This window comes from Schistocerca gregaria, chromosome 9 (assembly GCF_023897955.1).
Source record: "Schistocerca gregaria isolate iqSchGreg1 chromosome 9, iqSchGreg1.2, whole genome shotgun sequence".
In the NCBI taxonomy this organism is placed as follows: Eukaryota; Metazoa; Arthropoda; class Insecta; order Orthoptera; family Acrididae; genus Schistocerca; species Schistocerca gregaria.
The window spans coordinates 131,030,833-131,054,114 of record NC_064928.1 but is presented as its reverse complement, the minus strand read 5'-3'; the positions used below and the strand labels follow the sequence as shown (position 1 = coordinate 131,054,114).

Here is a 23,282-nt window from a genome sequence, read left to right as displayed (position 1 = left end):
AAGTTAAAGCTAAATAAAAACAGTCTATTCGTTTATGTCTTCCTCTAGTAAAATATTCTCTAACTATATCCTAATTTTCAAGAATGAAATCATCAAATACCACTACAGAATTTTCTTAGCGTTTATCTAATGGAATTACTTTCAATAAAAGTAGCAATTTTCTCTTTATGTTTATCTTCCATTTTTTCACACCTCTTTATAAATTCTTGGTATTCTGGTTGATATAAAGTCTTAGAGAAGACATACAAATGATTAATTTTATTCCTATTCAACCATCCTGGAGCTAGAATATAACTGTCAATTATTAATGTGGTTTTAGCACTACCACATGGTCCTATGACTGCACATCAAATTGAATTTGCTAAAAGTTTACCATGTATATATTTTGATTTCTTTCCAGGAATTCTTAATTTTGGTTCCTAATCAGTATTCATTTAATTAAATAAAAGTTTTTAGTAGTAAATGTGCAGATTATTTCAACTGAGTGACAAGTCATATGTTCTCACAAAGAGATTGACTGTACTTATGCAAGATGGCTTTAATAATGTTGCAGTGGTTGCTTTTTATTCAAGTTTTTTAACTGTAAATATTACACTGAAAAATAATAAATTATATTGCAATGGAGAAATAGAAGAAATTCCAACTGGTCAGTGCAGTTTGAAAAACTTGGCCAAATTTATTCATTCGAAAAAGCTTAATATTCACAAAAGGAGATGCAGTTTTAAACAGTGTTAGTATTGTGAGTGATGTAAAATTGTATTTGGCTGTAAAAAATAGTATTGGAAGTGTGCTTGGTTTTAATAACCAGAGTGTTGAGGCTAATGAAAAGACTGTTAATAATGATGTTCCAAAAATTATCCTGTTTGAATTAATAAATGTATATTTTAATTTGGCTGATAGGATGTTTGTAAAGCATACTGATCACTGTCATTAAGAAATTAATATTAATGTTTTCTTCAAACCTAAGGCCAAATTTGGTAGACCAATAATACACAAATCACATTATCCTGTAAATATTCATAATTTTGATCGAATTCAAAATTTGGAAATAACTATAACAGATGAAAATGATAACATGATTGACTTCAATGGAGCTACTGTAACAGTTGTTTCAGAAAGGTCTTAAGCATTTTTTTCTGAATAAATCAGTGACACCTAAAGCAATAACAAAATCTAGAGTTGTCAGTTTTACTCATTCCCTGTGAATGAGAAGAATACTGAAACTAACATAAAAATTGGTGATGGATGGCTTCATCCTAATTATGCCCAATTATAAATGAATTTCAGTATTACTGGAAGTGTGGCACAGATTATCCAACTTATCATGGAAGATACAATAAAAAATTAATCGATAATTATGTGACAAAACTTTTTGATTTTATAACTGTAAAGAAGGGAAATAATATTATGTCTAGAATACTTTATCCTTTTGCTTCCTCATTAGTTTTGAAGCATTTGACTTCATCTACTGCTGATAAAATAGGTATGGAAGGGCATATTCTAAATAATGAAAAAATAAAGAGCAAGGAAATGAAGTTCTTTATCTATTAGGAAAACATGGTGGATTTTTTTAAGGATTATAAGGAAATTATGTGGGAGGGAGATTTAACAGTAAGTTTTTATGGTTCTGTTGTTTGATGGTCTAATTATAATGATGCTGGAATTGAAATAAAATACACTCTTCCAAAAGAACATAAAATTGTTGTAGAGTCTATGGAAATTCGTGTACCAATTGTTAAATATGAGCGACATTACGAGTTAGAACAAAGTGAAAATATTCTGAAAAATCTGAAACTTCCGATATCTTTTTATGAATTACAATCTGTAGAAGTTGCTGGATTGAGTGCTAAGAATAACTTTGAACTAGATATCACGAATTACTACAACTCAGTAGAATTTGATATGGCATATTTCGTATTTGTTACATTTCAGACAAATAGTAAAAATAATCAGTTAGTCGACTCTTCATTATTCGATCAGGTTAAGCTACAGAATATGTATTTGAAGAATGGAAGAAACGAAATTTTTTCACAGGAGATGTGAAATATTAATCCTCAAATAATTTTCTTAAAGCATATGATGGATTTCTGGATTTTAAACGAGTTACACAACAGACAGCAGATCTTGATATTAGCCCCTATAATTTCATAATGAATTACGAGGGCTATCCACAAAGTACATTACGTTTTGCAATTAAAAATAAATAAACTATTCGAATTTTTTTATTACATACAGATGAAAACCAAACTTAAATACTACTTTTCTACATAGTTGCCATTTAAATTAAGGCACTTATCGTAGCGATGGGCGAGCTTGGAAATTCCTTCGTCGTAAAATTCGGCCGCCTGCGCCTTCAACCACGTGGTAACCTCTTCTTGAAGCTGTGCGTCGTCATCAAAACGCTGCATAGCCAACCACTTCTTTATTGCTGGGAATAAGTGGAAGTCGCTCGGTGCCAGGTCGGGACTGTACGGTGGATGAGGAAACAACTCCCATTTAAAAGATTCGAGAACTGCACGAGTGGCATTTGCCGTGTGGGCCCGGGTGTTGTCGTGAATCAGCAAGATCTTTGAGCCCAACTTTCCACTGCGCTTGTTTTGCATTGCTCTTCTGAGGTTGTGGAGAGTTTAACAATACCTCTGAGAGTTTGTTGTAGTGCCTCTTTCCAGGAAATCCACAAAAATCACACCTTTTCTGTCCTAAATGAGGTAACCACGTGGTTGAAGAGCCAGGCGGCCGAATTTTACGACGAAGGTTTTTCCAAGCTCGTCCATCGCTACGATAAGTGCCTTAATTTAAATGGTAACTATGTAGAAAAGTAGTTTTTAAGTGTGGCTTTCATCTGTATATAATTAAAAAAATTCCAATACTTTATTTATTTTTAATTCCAAAACGTAATGTACTTTGTGGATAGCCCTCGTATCTTATTTATGTCATTAATATGACTCGGAGGAAGTATACTGTAACATCATAGAAAACGACTATGAAACTGTGTGCAACTTTTAATGATAAAATTCCTACAGACACTTTTGCATGTATAGTTATATAGTGAAAGAAGCATCTCAGATATGATGCTCAACACAGAATACTTACTAAAAAATTTTAATTACTAATTTTTATTTGTACATAAATGAATGAAAAATTTTAAAAAAATTGTAGAAGTGTTAAGCTCATGCTTATATATATAACTGAAACATTTTAAAAAAGATACAGCAAGTAAAAACAGTTTTTGACTCCGTCATGTTAGCGCTTTGGAATTTTAAAATCGTTTAATATTTGGCTGAGAAATTAGCTGTGGAAAGTTGTGTGTTACATAAAGTGCTGCTCCAAGCGAAGCCTAACTCAAAGTGACAGCATCGGAAACAGCGATGGCTGACAGCGCGCCTTCTTGTCTGATGGTTGCTCCTTCTCTCTGACAGTGCGAAGACCGCGCTCGCTCATCGAGGCTCTGAGCCAGCTCTCACTGCCGCAGAAACGCGCCACCTCCTCAGACACTCTAGTAGACTAGTGCAGTGACTCACTTCTAAGCTACTAAAATGAATTGGCGTTTGAAAAGTTCCGATAGTAGATGACGTTGATACAAGGTCCATAACAATTAACGGGGGAACGTATTTGGTATTAAACATAAATAATCTTTTTTTAAACTTAATTACATTCACATTTATGTATTTTTAGCATGTGTTCTGTATTTACAAAATGTAGTAAAGTGAAAAATATTGCCTACTTTCATCAAAAGTCGATTATAGAAGTAGAGGATTTAGAAGGTACAATGAAACTGGAATACTAACTGTATGTACAGATTGCCAGCGCTATTGCTTTGCCTGCAGGGGCAGAAGATGAATTGCTATAGATTGGGTCGGCCGGCCAATACTGTTGTAATCTGTTATCGTCGTCCACCACTGCAGCCCATCAAGAAGAAGATGCCAGCATCTGCCATTAGCAGCTCTTCCATCTATTCCATAGATAGATAACAAGACGCTGCCTGAAGAAGATGATGGGCGGGCGACGAGAAGGAGTCAAAGTCACAGAACAGCTTTTATAAAAATTCTATTAACTTTATTTTCTTACATGCACCTTTTATAAAAAAAACAGTAATATTAATTTTTCTTACGTGCACCTTTGCAAAAATATATTCTTTTGAATGAAAGTGAGGTGAGTTAGACTTGAATATTGGAAATATAGTAGATGAATTTGGCGGGCTCTGGATAACTGGATCAATTCCTGCCGGAGGCCGCGAAATTCATCTTCTTATTCAGCATGTAGTAAATTTCCTCACTTCTTTCTTGCTCTTTGTCTGCTGTTTGCCCCATTCTTGTTCTTAATTTGTGAACCATCTCGACACTGCGGCGTCCCCTTTCTATTGCCAACACGGCCCTGAGCAGTGCATCAGAGATATCCTTGAAGTCCAACGTTCCCTCTTCTTGTAGTTTTTCCACAATCTTCACGACGGCTACACCATCGTCATACGTGAGATAGCCGTCACTGATGAGGCACGCAAGATGACACCATGGGCTGTCAACGACAGAGCAAGCGGTGTTCACAAGCGTCGAAACGTGGGTCCACTCCCACGCCTCAACCTGAAATGATAGGATGATTTCATTACTAAGTGCAGGCATTCTTTACTGGCTATGCTGCATTGGTTACATGTATGGTAAGGAAAGACAAACCTACGTTCAGGGCATTTGTATACTTAGACAACTCTTTTGACAGTGTTGACTGGAATGCTCTCTTTGAAATTCTGCGAAAAGCTTTTCACAACTTTTGCAGAATACAGACGGCGATTTTTATAGTTGAGAGACAGGGAAGCAGTGGCGAGAAGAGAGTGAGATAGGGTTGTAGCCTATCCCAGATGTTGTTCAACAAGTACATTGAGCAAGTAGTCAAGGAAATGAAAGAAAAATTTGGAAAAGGAATTGAAGTTCAGGGAGAACAAATAAAAAGGAGGAGCAGTTGAACGGAATTGTCATTGTGTTTAAAGGTCGATATAAAGTGAACATCAACAAAACAAAACAAGGATAGTGGAATGTAGTCGAATTAATTCGGGTGAAACTGAGGGAATTACATTAGTAAATGAGACAATTAAAGTACTAGGTGAGGTTTTTCTATTTGGGCAGTAAAATAACGGATGATGACCGAAATAGAGAGGATAAAAAATGCACACTGACAATGCGAAGAAAAGCATTTCTGAAAAAGAGAAATTCGTTAACATGTAACACAGGTTTATGTGTCTTTTTGAAAGTATTTGTATGGAGTTTAGCCGTCTATGGGAGTGAACATGGACGATGAACAGTTTAGTCGAGAAGCCAATAGAAGTTTTTGAAGTGTGGTGCTACAGAAGGATGCTGAAGGTTGGATGTATAGATCGGGTAACTCGTGAAGAGGTACTGAATGGAATTGGAGAGAAAAGAATTTGTGGAACGTGCTGATTAGAAGAAGCAATCGGTTGATAGGACACATTCTGATACATCAATGGATCGCCAACTTACTATAGGACGGCAGTATGGGGGTAAACATCGTAGATGGAGACCAAGAGGTGAATACAGTAAGCAGATTCAGAAGTATATAAGTTGCAGTAGTTATTCAGGATTCGGAGATGAAGAGACTAGTGCAGGGTAGAGTAGCATGGACACCTGCATCAAAGCAATCTTTGGACTGAAGACCACAACAACAACAACATGCTACACTGGACATTACGACCACCTACTTAGCAGGGTGTTCGTCCACGTTTAGGGTGCAATAGAGCAGCAGTTGTGCGTGATTTGGATTCAAAAAGTCTTTCGTAGGTGTACGGAGCTACGTGTTACCTGACGTCTATACGAAAATCAGCCAATTGGTAATTCATGGGCAGGAAGTTGGTAAGTGCAGAAATGGCACTCACTAGCCATACAGATGTGCTTCGTCTGGGCCAGATCGAACGAGTTGGCGGCCAAGGCATCGTCCTCAAATGACTATAGCACGAGTCTCACTTAGTGGAACGGGTAATTAACCTGCTGAACGTTGTCACTGCCGCGTGGGAAGACGTCAAGCGTCGTCGCAATAGTGTTCACGTGACCCACAGCTGTCGAGGTACCTTCAGTCGCTTCCTAAGGTCCCATGGAGCACCAGGAGCCCAGCGTAGTGTTGTCCCCATCTGCCTGCGCCCGCCGCGCAATTGTTCCCGTGGAAGACAGAGTATCCGGCCACACCGTCGACTTTGTTTAATGAGAATCCTGCGTCATCTGACCAGGCTACTCGTTGCCGTAGATCGACGGTCTACATCTACACCTGCATCTAGATTGCAAACAGAGTGACTGAAAAACGACTTTGTATATGCCTCCGTGTGAGCCCTAATCTCTCGTGTCTTATCTTCGTGGTCCTTGCGTGCAATGTATGTTGGAGACAGTGGTATCGTTCTACAGTCATCTTCAAATGCCTGTACTCTAATTTGTTTCAATAGTGTTCCTCGAAAATAACGTCGCCTTCACTCCAGGGATTCCGATTGCAGTTCCCAAAGCATCTCCGTAACACTTGAGTATTATTCGAACCTATCAGTAATAAATCTAGCAGGCCGCCTCTGAGTTTCTTCGATGTCTTCCTTTAATCGGACCTGGTATGGATCCCCAACACTCAAGCAGTACTGAAGAATATGTCGCACTAGCGTTGGACCCAACAAAGCAAAGTCTACCGTTTGATTACCCACCACAATCCTCACATAGCTCATTCCATTTCGTGTCGTTTGGCAACGTCACGCTCAGATGTTTAAACGACGTGGCTGTGTGAAGCAGGACACTACTAAAGCTGTATCCGAACATTACGGGTTTCTCTTTCCTACTCTTCAGCTTTAACTTATATTTTTTCCACATTTAGGGCTATCTGGCATTCATCACACCATCTAGAAATTTTGTCTACGTCGTCTTGTATCTCCCTACAGTCACTCAGCGACTGCAGCGTACCGTACACCACAGCAACATCAGCGAACAACCGCAGACCGTTGCCCATCCTTTCCGCCAAACGATTGAAAGTAACGGTGCTCCTGGAACACTCCTGACGATATCCGTGACTCTGATGAACACTCGGTGTCGGGGACAACATACTGCGTTCTGAAACTTAAGAAGTCTTCGAGTCACTCACATGCCTGTGAACCTACTCCATATGCTCGTACCTTCTTTAACAGCGTGCAATGGAGTGCTGTGTCAAACGCTTTCCGGAAATATAGAAATGTAATATGGAATCTGCATGTTGCGCTTCACCCATACTTCGCGGTATATGATATGAGTAAACGACAAGCTGAGTTTAGCAAGAGCGTTGCTTCCTAAAACCATTCCCAATCGTGGACATAAGATTCTCGGTCTGAAGAAGATTTTTTATATTCCAACTAAGAATATGTTCAAGGTTTCTGCAGCAAACATATGTTAGAGATATTGGTCTGCGATTTTGCGGATCCCTTCTTTCGCTCTTCTTATCTACAGGAATCACATATGATTTTTATAATCGCATGGGACTTTGCGCTGGGTGAGACATTTGCGATAAACGCAGGCTAGGTAAGGGGGGGGGGGGGGGGGGGGAAAGCCGTAGGCCTGATCCAGTACCCACTGCAGTCGTAATTGACAATGTCGTTGGGTCAACAGGGGAGCATGCCCTTTCTGAAAGTCAGTGGACTTCACCATTTGTGGCCCGTGTCGACGCTAAAATGATAGCAAATTCGTCTCTGCCTTCTTATAAAAAGTGTCCCACAAACTAGTCTGCACTCTTTGAACTTTAATAACTAAAAAGGTGTGAAAGATTAGCGGATTAAATTGTGATTTTATGGTGTTCCCGTGACTACACTCCTGGAAATTGAAATAAGAACACCGTGAGTTCATTGTCCCAGGAAGGGGAAACCTTATTGACACATTCCTGAGGTCAGATACATCACATGATCACACTGACAGAACCACAGGCACATAGACACAGGCAACAGAGCATGCACAATGTCGGCACTAGTACAGTGTATATCCACCTTTCGCAGCAATGCAGGCTGCTATTCTCCCATGGAGACGATCGTAGAGATGCTGGATGTAGTCCTGTGGAACGGCTTGCCATGCCATTTCCACCTGGCGCCTCAGTTGGACCAGCGTTTGTGCTGGACGTGCAGACCGCGTGAGACGACGCTTCATCCAGTCCCAAACATGCTCAATGGGGGACAGATCCGGAGATCTTGCTGGCCAGGGTAGTTGACTTACACCTTCTAGAGCACGTTGGGTGGCACGGGATACATGAGGAAGTGCATTGTCCTGTTGGAACAGCAAGTTCCCCTGCCGGTCTAGGAATGGTAGAACGATGGGTTCGATGACGGTTTGGATGTACCGTGCACTATTAAGTGTCCCCTCGACGAGCACCAGAGGTGTACGGCCGGTGTAGGAGATCGCTCCCCACACCATGATGCCGGGTGTTGGCCCTGTGTGCCTCGGTCGCATGCAGTCCTGATTGTGGCGCTCACCTGCACGGCGCCAAACACGCATACGACCATCATTGGCACCAAGGCAGAAGCGACTCTCATCGCTGAAGACGACACGTCTCCATTCGTCCCTCCATTCACGCCTATCGCGACACCACTGGAGGCGGGCTGCACGATGTTGGGGCGTGAGCGGAAGACGGCCTAACGGTGTGCGGGACCGTAGCCCAGCTTCATGGGGACGGTTGCGAATGGTCCTCGCCGATACCCCAGGAGCAGCAGTGTCCCTAATTTGCTGGGAAGTGGCGGTGCAGTCCCCTACGGCACTGCGTAGGATCCTACGGTCTTGGCGTGCATCCGTGCGTCGCTACGGTCCGGTCCCAGGTCGACGGGCATGTGCACCTTCCGCCGACCACTGGCGACAACATCGATGTACTGTGGAGACCTGCGATGGAGCTCCGTATGCCACGGCAAACTGGCTGACACTGACGGCGGCGGTGCACAAATGCTGCGCAGCTAGCGCCATTCGACGGCCAACACCGCGGTTCCTGGTGTGTCCGCTGTGCCGTGCGTGTGATCATTGCTTGTACAGCCATCTCGCAGTGTCCGGAGCAAGTATGGTGGGTCTGACACACCGGAGTCAATGTGTTCTTTTTTCAATTTCCAGGAGTGTAGTTTGTGTTGCCAGTTGATTTGTTTTTCTTTCTTTTATTTTCAGTTGCCAGTAACTACAGATAAATAACAGATGAGTAGAATCTTGTTCTTGAAGCGAAGGAAGTGGATTTTAAAGTGTTGTTCGAAACTAGTACGTAGTCGATGGCGGGCAGAATTGAAAAGGGCGGGAGCGTCACGCGGAATACTAACGAATTACGTGACGAATATGGGGGGTGTCCATGGTTATACAAGAATGAACAAGATGCCCAAAGAGATCCATTGACTGCGCTTAGGTGTAGGCAAATCCAGTGTTCACTGCATTTTAAGTCAAGCAGAGTGAGAAGCATACATTCCCTAATTGTTTCGAGCGATGGGTGAGGTCGATCGGAAATAACCGGTTAGAATTTTATGAATGGATTTGCGATAATACACGGGTGACTGGGCATTATATGACGTTTAAATTGAAAGGAACGATCAGTCAACATAATTGTGTGTACTGGGCAAGAGATGCTCCCCATGTCAAGCAATATGGAGCTGTTACTCCTCCCAGATTATCAGTGTGGTGTGGTACGTCTGACAGAGGACCGGTAGCGACGTTCTCTTTCAAAGGAACAGTGACAGGCTTAAATAACCTTAGCACGTAGCAGGAACGAGTTGTACCGGCTGTTCACCAAATGGACCAAAATCCCCCAACAAGACGGTGCACTGCCGCATTGCCATCGTGAGAGGCGTCAATTCCTGGATCGAACATTGGCTGAGAGCTGGAGAGGACGACGAGGAAACGCTGAGTCTCCACCCAGGTCTCCCGATCGAACGCCGTGAGGTTTTCTTCGGGAAACAGTGAAGGAAACATTCCACGCCACAATGGCACATACGCTGCATGATATCGGGGAGGTGATTACGACTGGCTGTGCATCCATTCCAATGGCAACCAACATACGTGTGTGTCGATCTGTTCCGCAGCGTTCCACGTGCTATATTGCTGTCGATGGAGGACCATTATGAACATCTTCAGCACCAAAACATCATCAGTAATGTCACAGTCACATACGACACTTAAAATGTCATATCTTTTCTTATTTTTTCCAGTTGTTAGAATTCAAACAGTGTACAACTCATTGTGGGACAGCCTGTGTGCTTTTCTTTTGTACTGTATCACATGCATGCAAAGGCCAGCATTCAGCCTTGTGATGAGTACTGGCCATATATGTTTTGGCGCTCAGTGTATGTCATACATCAGACTGTTAGCAAGACAAAATGACACTTGTCTAACTTCTTAGTACAGGGCGTTTCAAAAAGAATGACCTGATTTGAAAACTCCATATTTATTCATACAAATGTATTATAAACATGGGATGGATTGTAAAATACTCACAAAATCTTAAAATTTTGGATATGACATTACAAATGCTATGTGCGTCCACGAGCTCCTGCAAGAACAACATCTAGACGATAGATAAATTAGACATAAACATTACACAATGAATCTGCTTTTACAGAACTTACTGCAGCAGTTAATCTGTTCACTTATGTCACAAAGTAAAGTGGAGATTAACACACTTTCCTCGACATATCCTCACAAGAAAAAATGGCATTGGGTCATGAAACTTCAAAAATGGTTCAAATGGCTCTGAGCACTATGGGACTTAACATCTTAGGTCATTAGTCCCCTAGAACTTAGAACTACTTAAACCTAACTAACCTAAGGACATCACACACATCCATGCCCGAGGCAGGATTCGAACCTGCGACCGTAGCAGCCGCGCGGTTCCTGACTGAGCGCCTAGAACCGCTAGACATGAAACTTCCTGGCAGATTAAAACTGTGTGCCGGACCGAGACTCGAACTCGGGAACTTTGCCTTTCGCGGGCAAGTGCTCTACCAACTGAGCCACCCAAACACGACTCACGCCCCGTCCTCACAGCTTTACTTTCGCCAGTACATCGTCTCCTACCTGCCAAACTTTACAGAAACTCTCCTGCGAACCTTGCAGAACTAGCACTGCTGACATAAAGGATATTGCGGAGACATGGCTTAGCCACAGCCTGGGGGATGTTTCCAGAATGAGGTTTTCACTCTACAACGGGGTGGGCGCTGATATGCAACTTCCTGGCAGATTAAAACTGTGTGCCGGACCGAGACTCGAACTCAGGACCTTTGCCTTTAGCGGGCAAGTGCTCTACCAACTGAGCTACCCAAGCAAGACTGACGTCCCGTCCTTACAGCTTTACTTCTGCCAGTACCACGTCTCCTACCTTCCAAACTTAACAGAAGCTCTCCTGCATACAGTTTTAATCTGCCAGTAAGTTTCATATCAGCGCACACTTCGCTTCAGAGTGAAATCTCATGCTGGAGGAATTGGGTAATGTCTGGAGACCTCGAAATCCACGAATGCAGGACAACGCCTCGGGTTGCCCTGCGCACGATCCAGCGTAGAGGCAGAGTGTCATTGAGAAACTGGCGCACGTCGTTGTGCGTGTGGTAGGAGTTTCGCTCGGTTCGAAAGTGAAGTCATTACAGTCGTCCTGCAGTTGTGGAAAAAGCGAATTATGCAGCATTTGAAGATAGCTGAGCGCCGGGCTGGGCACACGGGACTCCAAGCCACTGTCCTATTCTTGGCCTCCGACATCGCCAGACATGACCCCATACGTTTTTTTCTAGTGGTGATATGTGAAAGAAAGTGTGTTCATCTCCCCTTTACCTCGTGACACAGAAGAAGTAAGGAACAGAATAACAGCCGCCATAAATTCTGTAAAAGCAGATACATTGTGTAAAGTTTATGACAAATTTAACTGTTGTCTAGATGTTGTTCGTGCTACTGCTCGTGGACACACAGAGTATTTGTAATACCATAGCTAATTTTTTTTAAGATTTTGCATTTTGCAGTTCATTCCATGTTTGTAGTATGTTTTATCAGTAAACATCGAGTTTTGAAAGTAGGTCATTTTTTTTATAAAAAAGAAACTTGTATTAGTCTTATTCATTAATATGCAAATAACTTATCTCTTGTGATGACAGTATTAATTCAGGTAAATGTGTGAATAAGTATAGCCTTCGGTAATGGAGATTGAAACTGCCAAATTATAAAGGCGGCATGCAACAAACGTCTAACTGGCATGTACAACATGTTTAGCTACACAGATCATTAGCACATCACATAAAGTGAATGGCGACTGAAGAAAATCGTTCTGCGTGACAGAAGAGTAGCCCTTCCGCAGATTGCTGGGCCATCAACAAGTGTCAGTGAGCGACACATCATCGATATGGGCTTTCGGAGTCAAAAGCCCACTCCTGTACTCCTGATGACTGCACGGCACAAAGCTTTACGCCTCGCCTGGGCCTCGCCTAATAGCCGTGCGGTCTGTGGCGTCTTGTCACGGTTTGCCGGCTTCTCCCGTCGGTGGTTGGAGTCCTCCCTCGGGAATGGGTGTATGTGATGTCCTTAGCGTAAGTTCGTTCAAATTAGATTAAGTAGTGCATAAGCCTAGTGACCGATGACCTCAGCAGTTTGTTTCTATAGTACTCACCACAAATTCCCAAATTTCTTTGCCTGTGCCCATCAACACCGGCATTGGACTGTTGAAGGCTGGCAACATGTTCCTTGGTCTGACGAGTCTTGTTTCAAATTGTATCGAGCGGATGTACGTGTGCGGGTATGGAGACAACCGCACGAAGCCATGGACACTGCACGTCACTAGAGGACTGGTCAAGCTTGTGGAGGCTCTGTAGTGGGGTGCGTGGAGTTGGAGTGTTATGGAACCCCTGATGCGTCTAGAAACGACTCTGACGGTTGGCACGTACGAACGCATTCTGTCTGATCACTTGCATCCATTAATGTCCATTGTGCATTCTGACGGACAGGACAATGGGATAACCCACACGTCCAAAATTGCTACAGAGTTGCTCCACGAACATTCTTCAGAATTTAAACACTTCCGCAGAACACCAGACTCCCCAGAAATGAACATTATTGAGCATATCTGCCTTGCAACGTGCTGTTCAGAAGAGACCTCCACGCCCTCGTACTCTTACGTATTTATGGACAGCTCTACTTCAGACATGCCACGTCGTGTTGGGGCACTTCTGCGTCCTTGCGGGGGACCTACTGATATTAGGCAGATGTACCAGTTACCTTGGCTCTTCAGGTGTGTTTCTTCTTTAGAGGTTGGTTTGTAATGGTTTTCTCTTAGGTTATATGCAAATGTAGAGTGATTTGTCCCATACTTCGAGGCTCTCATGTGTTCTTTGTATCTGACATCAAATGTTCAGCCTATTTGCCCTGTGTATCTACCATCTCATGTATTACACTGTAATTGGCTCTGAGCACTATGGGACTTAATATCTAAGGTCATCAGTCCCCTAGAACTTAGAACTACTTAAACCTAACTAACCTAAGGACATCACACACGTCCATGCCCGAAGCAGGATTCGAACCTGCGACCGTAGCGGTCGCGCGGTTCCACACTGTAGCGCCTAGAACCGCTCGCCCACTCTGGCCGGCATTACACTGTAATTCATATGCATCTTCTTTCTGGTATCTATCTATGTTTTTGTCTGTTTTGTGGCGTGTTTTAGGATAGAAATGTTTGCTGCGTATGCTATGTTTATACCTTGTCTTCTCAAAATGTCGGTAATTTTATGCGTGAGTTTGTATGTCATTGTGTACCATCTTGTCTTTTCTCTAATATTTTCCTGATTATTCTAGTAGTTGTTATGGTGCTGAGTTTTTGTGTTTGTGTTTGGTTCTGATGTGTTGTTGTCTGTTATGTTGTGTTTTCTGCTTCTATTTTACTTTTAATTTTGTTGTTTAGCTTTGTGACTAAGTTACTACGGTACATGCATTATTATGTAAAGTCCTTTTTGGTAGTTTTCTCTGCTGAGCGGCACTGGTTTGCGTCCATGGAGCACATGTCGAAGCGCTGCTCCCTCTGAATAACCACCGACACACTTACACTTACACCCACATTCATCCACCCACCCAGGAACATACACGCACACACGCACGCACACACACACACACACACACACACACACACACACACACACACACACACAAATAATCCATACACATAGAAACCCCTCTCTCTTACACACATGAAGAAACGCTATAACACTGTAACTGGCTTCTGAAGAGATATCGAATGGGGCTGTTCATACATCTTTAAGAGTAGGTGGGGCTGGAGTTCTTCTCTGAACAGTATGTTGAAAGGGCATTCCAGATATGAATAATCATGTCTGGGGAGTTTAGTGGGCAGCGGAAGTGTTTAAACTCGGAAGAGTGTTCCTGTAGCCACTGTGGCAATTCTGCAAGTGTGGGGTGTCGCATTGTCCTCATGGAATTGCCCAAGTCCTTCGGAATCCGCAGTGGACATGAATGGATGCAAACAATCAGACAGGACGCTTACATACGTGTGACCTGTCAGAGTCGTATCTGCATGTATCAGGGCTTCCATATCACTCCAGTTGCACATGACCCACGCCACTACAGAGCCTCCACCAGAACAGTCTCCTGCTGACACGCAGGGTCCATGGATTCATGAGGCTGTCTCCATACTCGAACATTTCCATCCGCTCGATACAATTTGAAATGAGTATCGACAGACCAGGCAACATGTTTCCCGTCATCAATAGTCCAATGTCGGTGTTGATTGGCCCAGGCGAGGCAGCTTTGTGTCGTGCAGTCATCAAGGGTAAACGAGTGGCTCATCTTGCATGTCTGTCACGTTGAACGATTTTCTTCCGTTGTCTTTGGCCCCACTCTTGCAGGATTTGTCTCGGGACGCAACAATGTCGGAGAGTTGATGTTTTAACGGATTCCTCATATTGACGGTACACTCGTGAAATGGCGTACAGGAAAGTCCCCACTTTATCGCTACATCGGAGATGCTGTGTCCCATCGCTCGTGCACCGACTATAACACCACGTTCAAACTCACTTAAATTTTGCTAACCTGCCATTGTAGCAGCAGTGACAGATCTAACAACACACTTGTTTTGTTGTATAGGCGTTGACGAGCGCAGCGCCGTATTCTGGCTGTTCACATATCTCTATGTTGCCCAAGTCGTTATACGTTGATGTTTGAATATGCATGGTTATACAAGATTCTTTGGCGCTTCAGTGCAGTTTAATTCTGTACTGGGAAATATTTCTGCCAGAAACAACTATGTTCGAGTCATTAAATAAAACATAAAAAACCGATTTTTAAACGTTGCTCATCCCCGCTACGTCTCCCCTAGCCCGGTAGGGAGCTTTAGTATGTTTTTCATGACATTTTCTCCTACGAATATACAAAAATTTGACACTAATTTTCTTTCGTTGAGTGGACTACTATGTAATTTTTTTCCGTTAGTTAACATTACAACTAAACTGCTCCTTTTTCATGATGACGGCTTAGTGAGATTCTTATTACAGGTAGACAACGGATTAAAACGCTGAAAGTAGATGTAGAAAAAAGACAATGGTTAAATAAAGGCAGCCTAAGTGGGCAAACATCGCATTCGTTTAGTTTCTGGTCTCAACTCGTTCAGTTCCGGCAACTGCTGCACTTCCAATAGCTGCAACTAGAGGCCTCCGCGCTGCAACAAAGATCACGTGTGTGATGGAGGGGGGGGGGGGGGGGGGGAGGAGGATTGCGAGGGTGGAGTGATTGGATCCTTGGTTCCTGTTTCAGCTAGGAACACGGGGGGAAATCTTTTGGTTTAGCCCGGACCAGCGGTCATTTGTATAGCTATTCCAATATCTGTCTTACTGTACCTGTGTTACAGTATATTAATCAAGTTTTGCAATTAGATTAACTCCTTTTGCAAAAGATTTTAATCAGGCCGTTGTTCGTGCAAAAACAATCATCCTTAAATGATTCCAGACTGGAGAGAGACTGATCGTTCAAATGTGCTCCGCAGATGTATCGGACCGTGTTCTAAGACAAAGTTCAACCGTTTGAAAAAAATTGCTTCCTTTAGATTTGACATTCAAAAAACACATTTTTTCTGAGAGTTCTTGGAGTGTGCCATTTCTATACAATAAACTTGTACGTATCGGTTCAAACTTTGCACGAATGTAGATAAATGGACAACGTCAAAACGAAAAAGATCATTGTCATTTGACGAGACACGATGGTTAAAACTGAGCTAAACGTAGCACTTAAAATTCGTTCTTATATTAACCTAATGCGCGGAAACGATTTAAAGTGAATCGAATAAATTAAAGTAGTTCAAATGGCCCTAAGCATATGAGACTTAACATCAGTTCCCTAGACTTAGAAATACTTAAACCTAACTAACCTAAGGACATCACACACATCCATGCCCGAGGCAGGATTCGATCCTGCGACCGTAGCAGCAACGCGGTTCCGGACTGAAGCGCCTAGAACCGCTCGGTCACAGCAGCCGGCGAATAAATAAAAAATGTGTTCTTACGATAGCACTGAAAACTCCCTTTCAAAACTCTAGCTTCATCAGGGTTTTATTTGCAACAGGCATTTATTGTGAGGTTCTCTACGTTCGCAACTTCTGTGTTTCAAACTTGTCCGAAACGGTTGAATATTCATAAGCGGATAGACAAATACAATTCAGGACCGTCCTGTTGCTTCGTGAAAGCTTTATCCTTTGCTACGATATAAGCAACATGATTCGAAAGACAGTAAGAAAACTGTACTAGATCAGTCGCTACCCGAGTCATCAAAAATCTACAACGGTTGCCAAACTATGGTGATCTAACGTCGAAATTGCGTTCGAGTGAAAGTTGGAAACCCGAACGAAAAACGCTCTTTTCATTAGAAGACGAATATGTCTTGGACAGAGTTAGGTATGTAAAAGAAAGGAACCAGCTTTGCGATTTATCTGGAAGCTTCAAAGACATTTAAATCAAAACATCTTGACGCCCTGGTGCTTCTTTAAAGAGTCCACCCTGCTTCCCCAGCGCAATGAGCTCAGTTATACCCAACCCCTGTTACGGATATGGTGAAGTGTGTTAAGAGGATACAGACAGGAGTTTATGTGCTTCTAGAGAGTGGGTTAGATCTACAACAGGAAGTATCCGAGACTGCCTGTATATCTATAAAAGGAAGTATACCAGAGTGGAGATGCAAGCCTAACGATACGTTGTGTCATGCTGCACAATATGACAAATGCCGTGTCGGATGACATGAAGGCATGTGCCATGTTACACGCCATGACATCATGTATTGTGTTATTTTACTTAACACGATGCATTATATTACACGCAAGGGTACTAATACTAACGTATAAAAATGCTCAAATATATCAAAATGATTTAAATGGCTTTGAAGCTGCCAGCTAAGTCGAAATGTTTTCTTTTAGACCCCTAACTCTGCCCAAGACAAGTTCGCCTTTTTTGTGCTAAGATAGGAGCATGTTTCATTCTAGTAATAGTATGTACGAAATACGAGGGCGTGATGGAGCAGACTGCACGCACACTGTACCTGGGAGGTCACGAGCAAACACAGCAGGATAGCAACTGTCGCCGACCTCATGTTGGGAGCTCCACTCTCGTACTGAAGCTGTCTGCAGCAGCCGGCCGTAAGAACAGTGCCTGCCACCCAGGGGAACCCCCTAGCCTATCTGGGCGTTCCCCTGATCTGATGCAACACAGATAACACGTAACAGGTCAGCACACTCGGCAAAAAACACGCAAGGCGAGCAATCACACAATCTGCCAGCAGATGGAGAACTGACTCTTGAGGGTGCGATGCAGCACTCTCCATCACAGGCAAAATCGTTATTGCCCTACTTTAACAGGTGAATTATGGATTAACAATCCTTGCGGTTGGCAGTGGTATTAATTAATGTTGACTATAATTTGTTTCACGGCTTTATGTGCGTTTTGCCAGGAAGAATGGAAGTAAACAACTAGACAGGAATGGCTGGGAAACAGGGAGAAGTTTTTCCTATCTGACAGTTTAGTACTATCAGATAGTACTCGTAGTATAGCTTACTCTAGGGACGAATTTTCGCTCCCAGCTACTATCTGATATCTCCTTGCGAGTACTTTCTTGGAGTGTGGAGGGTTTGTGAGAGGTGAGAGATCTGTGCATGAAGAAACAGATTGCCATGGAAGAGCGTCGGGCTGCAGCTGTACTTTTAATTGCAAATAGAAAACGTAAGTGACCCTGTTTGTGTTGGATAAGAGAGTGCATTAGGCGGCGGAGTGATTGTGAAGCACGCAAGAATCACACTGTGGAGCTTCTGATGAAAGATCCTCGACAACACCGAAATTTTACGAAAATAGCAGGGATGGATGTGGACGAAATTATTTCTACATCTACATGTGGCGAAGAGTACCCTGTACCACTTCTTGGCATTTCTTCTCTCGCGCCACTCGCAAAAAGAGCGACGGAAAAACGAAAAAACGACTGTCTGTATGCTTACGTATGAGCCCTAATTTGTCGTATCTTATCTTCGTGGTTCTTACGCCTGAAACGTCCCTTTATGAAAAATTATACAAGACTGTGCTTTAGCTGACACACAATATTTTTAGCGCAACGCCATCTGACTGTCAAAAATCCCTACAAAAGAATGACCCTGACTAACATTAACCTATACGTTCACATATCACTTACCTCACAAAAATCTTGGTTACTCGAACTACTGCAATACAGCGAGCACCACTACTGCCAGCTAAATAAAAGATTCAAACTACGGAAGTCACTAACTACTGATAGGCACAGTTAGCAAATGAAAGATTTTAATAGAGAACAAACAATGTATTTACCTTAACAGTCATTATATATATATATATATATATATATATATATATATATATATATATATATATATATATATATATCAGTTCATGAAACCAATTCTTACAAATTTCAAAACTGCGCCATCTCTATCCCCACGTCCACCACTGCTGGCGGCTCACCTCCAACTGCCTAATGCTACACGCTGTTAACATCCAGCTGCCCAACACTACAATGGCAGACAACAATGCAAACCAGCCACAGATTGCACATGGCACAGCCAGTGATTTTTCATACAGAGCGCTACGTGGCGTTACCAATAAGAAACGTAAACAGCCTACTTACACGCCCAATGTATGTTGCCGGAGTAGAATAGTTTGCAGTCAGCTTCAAATGCTGCTTCACTAAATTTTCTCAATATACAATATATTTGACGGAATATTTGATCACATCTTTGAACAAATCTTTGACAAAGAAGTTTGATAGTGTAATACCGGCCATACGCCCATATATTTGAACGACACGACTGTGTCAATCATTACACTAGTAATACTCCATCCGAACTTTACAGGTTTGATCTTCACTCTCATCCGCATTCTTACATTCTTCCACTTTTACCGCTAGCTGCCATTCATCACACCAACTGGAAATTTTGTCTAAGTCGTTTTGTATCTCCCTACAGTCACTCAGCTTACCGTACACCACGGCGTCATCAGCAGACAATGGCAGATTGCTGTCCACGACCCCGCCTGCCAAATCGTTTATCACACAGAGAACAACAGCCGTCCTATCACATTTCCACGGCCAGTCCTGATGATACTCGCCGTTGAGAACAAAAAAAAAAAAAAAAAAAAAAATGCTTCAAATGGCTCTGAGCACTATGCGACGTAACTGCTGAGGTCATCAGTCGCCTACAACTTACAACTAATTAAACCTAACTAACGTAAGGACATCACACAACATTCAGTCATTGTGAGGCAGAGAAAATCCCTGATCCCGTCGGGAATCGAACCCGGGAACCCGGGCGCGGGAAGCGAGATTGCTACAGCACGACCACGAGCTGCGGACGTGCCAAATGCTTTCCGGAAATATATAAATATGGAATCAGTTTGTTGCCCTTCATCCATAGCTCTCAGCGCTTTCTAAAACCATGCTGATTCGTGGACATAAGCTTCTCATTGTCAAGAAAGCTTATTATATTCGAACTGAGATTATGTTCAAGGATCCTGCAGAAGACAGAAGTTAGGTATATTGGTCTGCAATTTTTCGTGTCCGTTTTTTACCATTCTCATCTACTGGCGTCACCTGCGCTTTTTTTCAGTCGACTGGGACTTTGTGCTGGGCGAGAGATTCGCCTTAAATACAGTCGAGGTAAAATGTAGGTATTGTTGAGGATCTTCCTTCAGAAGCTGCAACAGTGAGGGCCCAGTCTCGTAGAGTGCTCTTATCGTACTGGGATGCCATCCGGACCTGGTGGTTTATTTGCTTTCAAAACTTTCAGTTGTTCCTCTACTCCAGCGATGCTTATTACTATGTCGTCCATACGGGAGTCCGTCTGATGGTCAAATGACGATTTGTTTGTACGATGTCTCTGAGGTGAACTATCTCTTGAACGTGAACTTTCAAACTTCGGCTTTCGTTCTGCTATCATCAGCTGCCGCACCAGACTGGTCAACAAGGGTCTAAGGAGAAATCTTGGACACGCTTATCTATTTTACATAGGACTAGAATTTTCTCGGGTTCTCTGCCAGATCTTCTTCTAAGGTGTGACGATGGTAGTCGTACACTTCGCGCAAGGATATTTCCATGTTGTTGTTGTGGTCTTGAGTCCTCAGACTTGTTTGATGCAGCTCTCCATGCTACTCTATCCTGTGCAAGCTTCTTCATCTCCCTGTGCCTACTGCAACCTACATCCTTCTCAATCTGCTTAGTGCATTCATCTCTTGGTCCCCCTCTACGATTTTTACCCTCCACGCTGCCCTCCAGTACCAAATTGGTGATCCCTTGATGCCTCAGAACATGTCCTACCAACCGATCCCTTATTCTAGTCAAGTTGTGCCACAGACTCCTCCCCAGTACCATTCAATACCTCCTCATTATTTATGTGATCTACTCATCTAATTTTCAGCATTCTTGTGTAGCACCACATTTCGAAAGCTTCCATTCTCTTCTTGTCCAAACTATTTATTTCACTTCCATACATGGCTATATTACATACAAATACACTCAGAAACGACTTCCTGACACTTAAATCTATACTCGATGTTAACAAATTTTTCTTCTTCATAAACGCTTTCCTTGCCATTGCCAGTATACAGTTTATATCCTCTCTACTTCGACCATCATCAGTTATTTTGCTCCCCAAATAGCAAAACTTCTTTACTACTTTAAGTGTCTCATTTCCTAATCTAATTCCCTCAGCCTCATCCGACTAAATTCGACTACATTCCATTATCCTCGTTTTGCTTTTGTTGATGTTCATCTTATATTCACCTTTCAAGACACTGTCCATCCGTTCAACTGCTCTTCCAAGTCCTTCGCTATCTCTGACAGAATTACAATGTCATCGGCAAACCTAAAAGTTTTTATTCCATCTCCACGGATTTTAATACCTACTCCTACCTTAGTTCAGAAAACATTATTTAGGTTGTGTGTGTGTGTGGAACTGTAGTCAATGCAGAACAAATAGGATAAACCTGCAGTCTACAATTGCAGTATCCAAAGTTGAGGAATATATTTTACTGTTCACTGTGCTGTGCTACTTTCATTGTGTAGGTGCTGCCCTAGAACGCACGCATCCCTCCTACCAGAACACGTCCATTAGTTTTTTTCAGCAGCATCGAGATTTTCATCAACTCTTTCATGTAATGTGTGCATGAGTACTGCAAAGTATATTATCGAGAGGGGCTACCATAGGAACTGTGAAATACGCCACAAAGCTGGGACGCAATACGGGCGCTCAGCACTAACTGAGCACTCTGAGCTCTTCCGACAGTGCCGCTGTGGTTTTTCTTGCCCGTGAGCTACAGTAAGCACCTATCGAGAGATGGAACCTGCTGCCTGCATTGGAGTTCTTAACTCACAGAGAGCGACTGTCTGAGAACTTGCCCCATGACTTTTTTTGGTCGTAACTGCAGTTTGTCCAGACATAAGTAAGATGTACATGGCAAGGGAGGCCTCGCTCATGAATACGAGGAGGTATCCCCAAGAAACGAGAATTGTTTCTCAAAAGCTACGTATCTTCAAATTGTTTACAAAATAACCTCGTTCTCTTGAAAACAGTCTCCATTACAACTAATTCATATGTCCCACCAGTGCTTCCACTGTTCGAAACATTTTTGTAGTGATCTTTAGAAATGGACGACAACTCCTCCCTCGTTTTTTTGTTACAGTACTGGCCATTAAAATTGCTACACCACGAACATGATGTGCTGCAGATCCGAAATTTAACCGACAGGAAGAAGATGCTGTGATATGCAAATGATTAACTCTTCAAAGCATCACACAAGGTTCTCGCCGGTGGCGAAACCTACAACTTACTGACGTGAGGAAAGTTTCCAACCGATTTTACATACACAAACAGCAGTTGACCAGTGTTGCCTAGTGAAACGTTGTTGTTGTGTTGTTTTGTGTAAGGAGGAGAAATGCGTACCATCACGTTTCCGACTTTGATAATAGTCGGATTGTAGCCTAGACAGGTGGACTGCGACTGATGAGCGATGCGTCTGTTTTTAGAGCAAAGAGGAGGGGGGAAACTGCTATACAAAAGGTAGACAAGACAGGAGGGTGGTTGGAGAAGGGGAGGGGGCAGGGGCGAGGCTTAAGACCTGGCCAGACAGAACGCATGCCGCCAAAGCGACAGCGGAAGGCCTGCGAGTACAGCGGCAAGGGGCGCCATGCACCAGAGAGCGACTGCTGTCTCAGTTGTTCCGCCAGTTGTCGCATTGTGGGTGGGGCCAAAGCATTGTCACAGCAGGTTGCGTGTGTAACGCAGTAGCAAAACCCGCCACACGGCAGTCAAATGCACCAGCAGGTGCGCACAGGTGCTTGGGCCTGGGACCCTATTCTGTATTGCTCGTACGGATCGGTGTAGTAGGTTGGTAGTGACGTCATTTTCGGTTCTTTATCGAAAAATCCTATTCAGTAAGCTTCTGAGACTTCTTGCCGAACGTCCTCCCACCGATCTTACGACAATTGTACCGAGAGGTTCTGGATTTCTGTATGCCCTGTCATTTTGTAATCTATTTATACCTATAATTTTTTATTTTAAACATTTTGAGGAGTTTTAGCTTTGGATTCAGTGATTGTGTTACTAAAGAATCACCACAGAACGCGTCTGCTTGGAAAGTGAGTTCACAATCGACTATTTTCCTTTGTTAGAAATATGGTTAGGTTATATTGTTGCTGTGAATGATTACAATATCCAAAAAGAAAAAAAAAGTCTTCGGTCAATATTCTCTCAAAATACCCATTATTTTATGCAATTAAGTGTTTAAAGATCATTAAATATCAAGA

At 42.8% G+C, this 23,282-nt stretch overlaps 1 protein-coding gene across 1 annotated transcript; it reads right to left on the bottom strand.

The window, feature by feature from the left end:
• Positions 1-4,029: 4,029 nt before the first annotated feature.
• On the bottom strand, positions 4,030-17,616 carry LOC126292211 (uncharacterized). Its single transcript, XM_049986065.1, has 2 exons — positions 17,508-17,616; positions 4,030-4,577 (listed from the first exon to the last, which is right to left on the bottom strand). Exons 1-2 carry the CDS (start codon positions 17,556-17,558, stop codon positions 4,215-4,217), a joined length of 414 nt encoding a protein of 137 aa, XP_049842022.1. The 5' UTR covers positions 17,559-17,616; the 3' UTR covers positions 4,030-4,214.
• Positions 17,617-23,282: the final 5,666 nt, after the last annotated feature.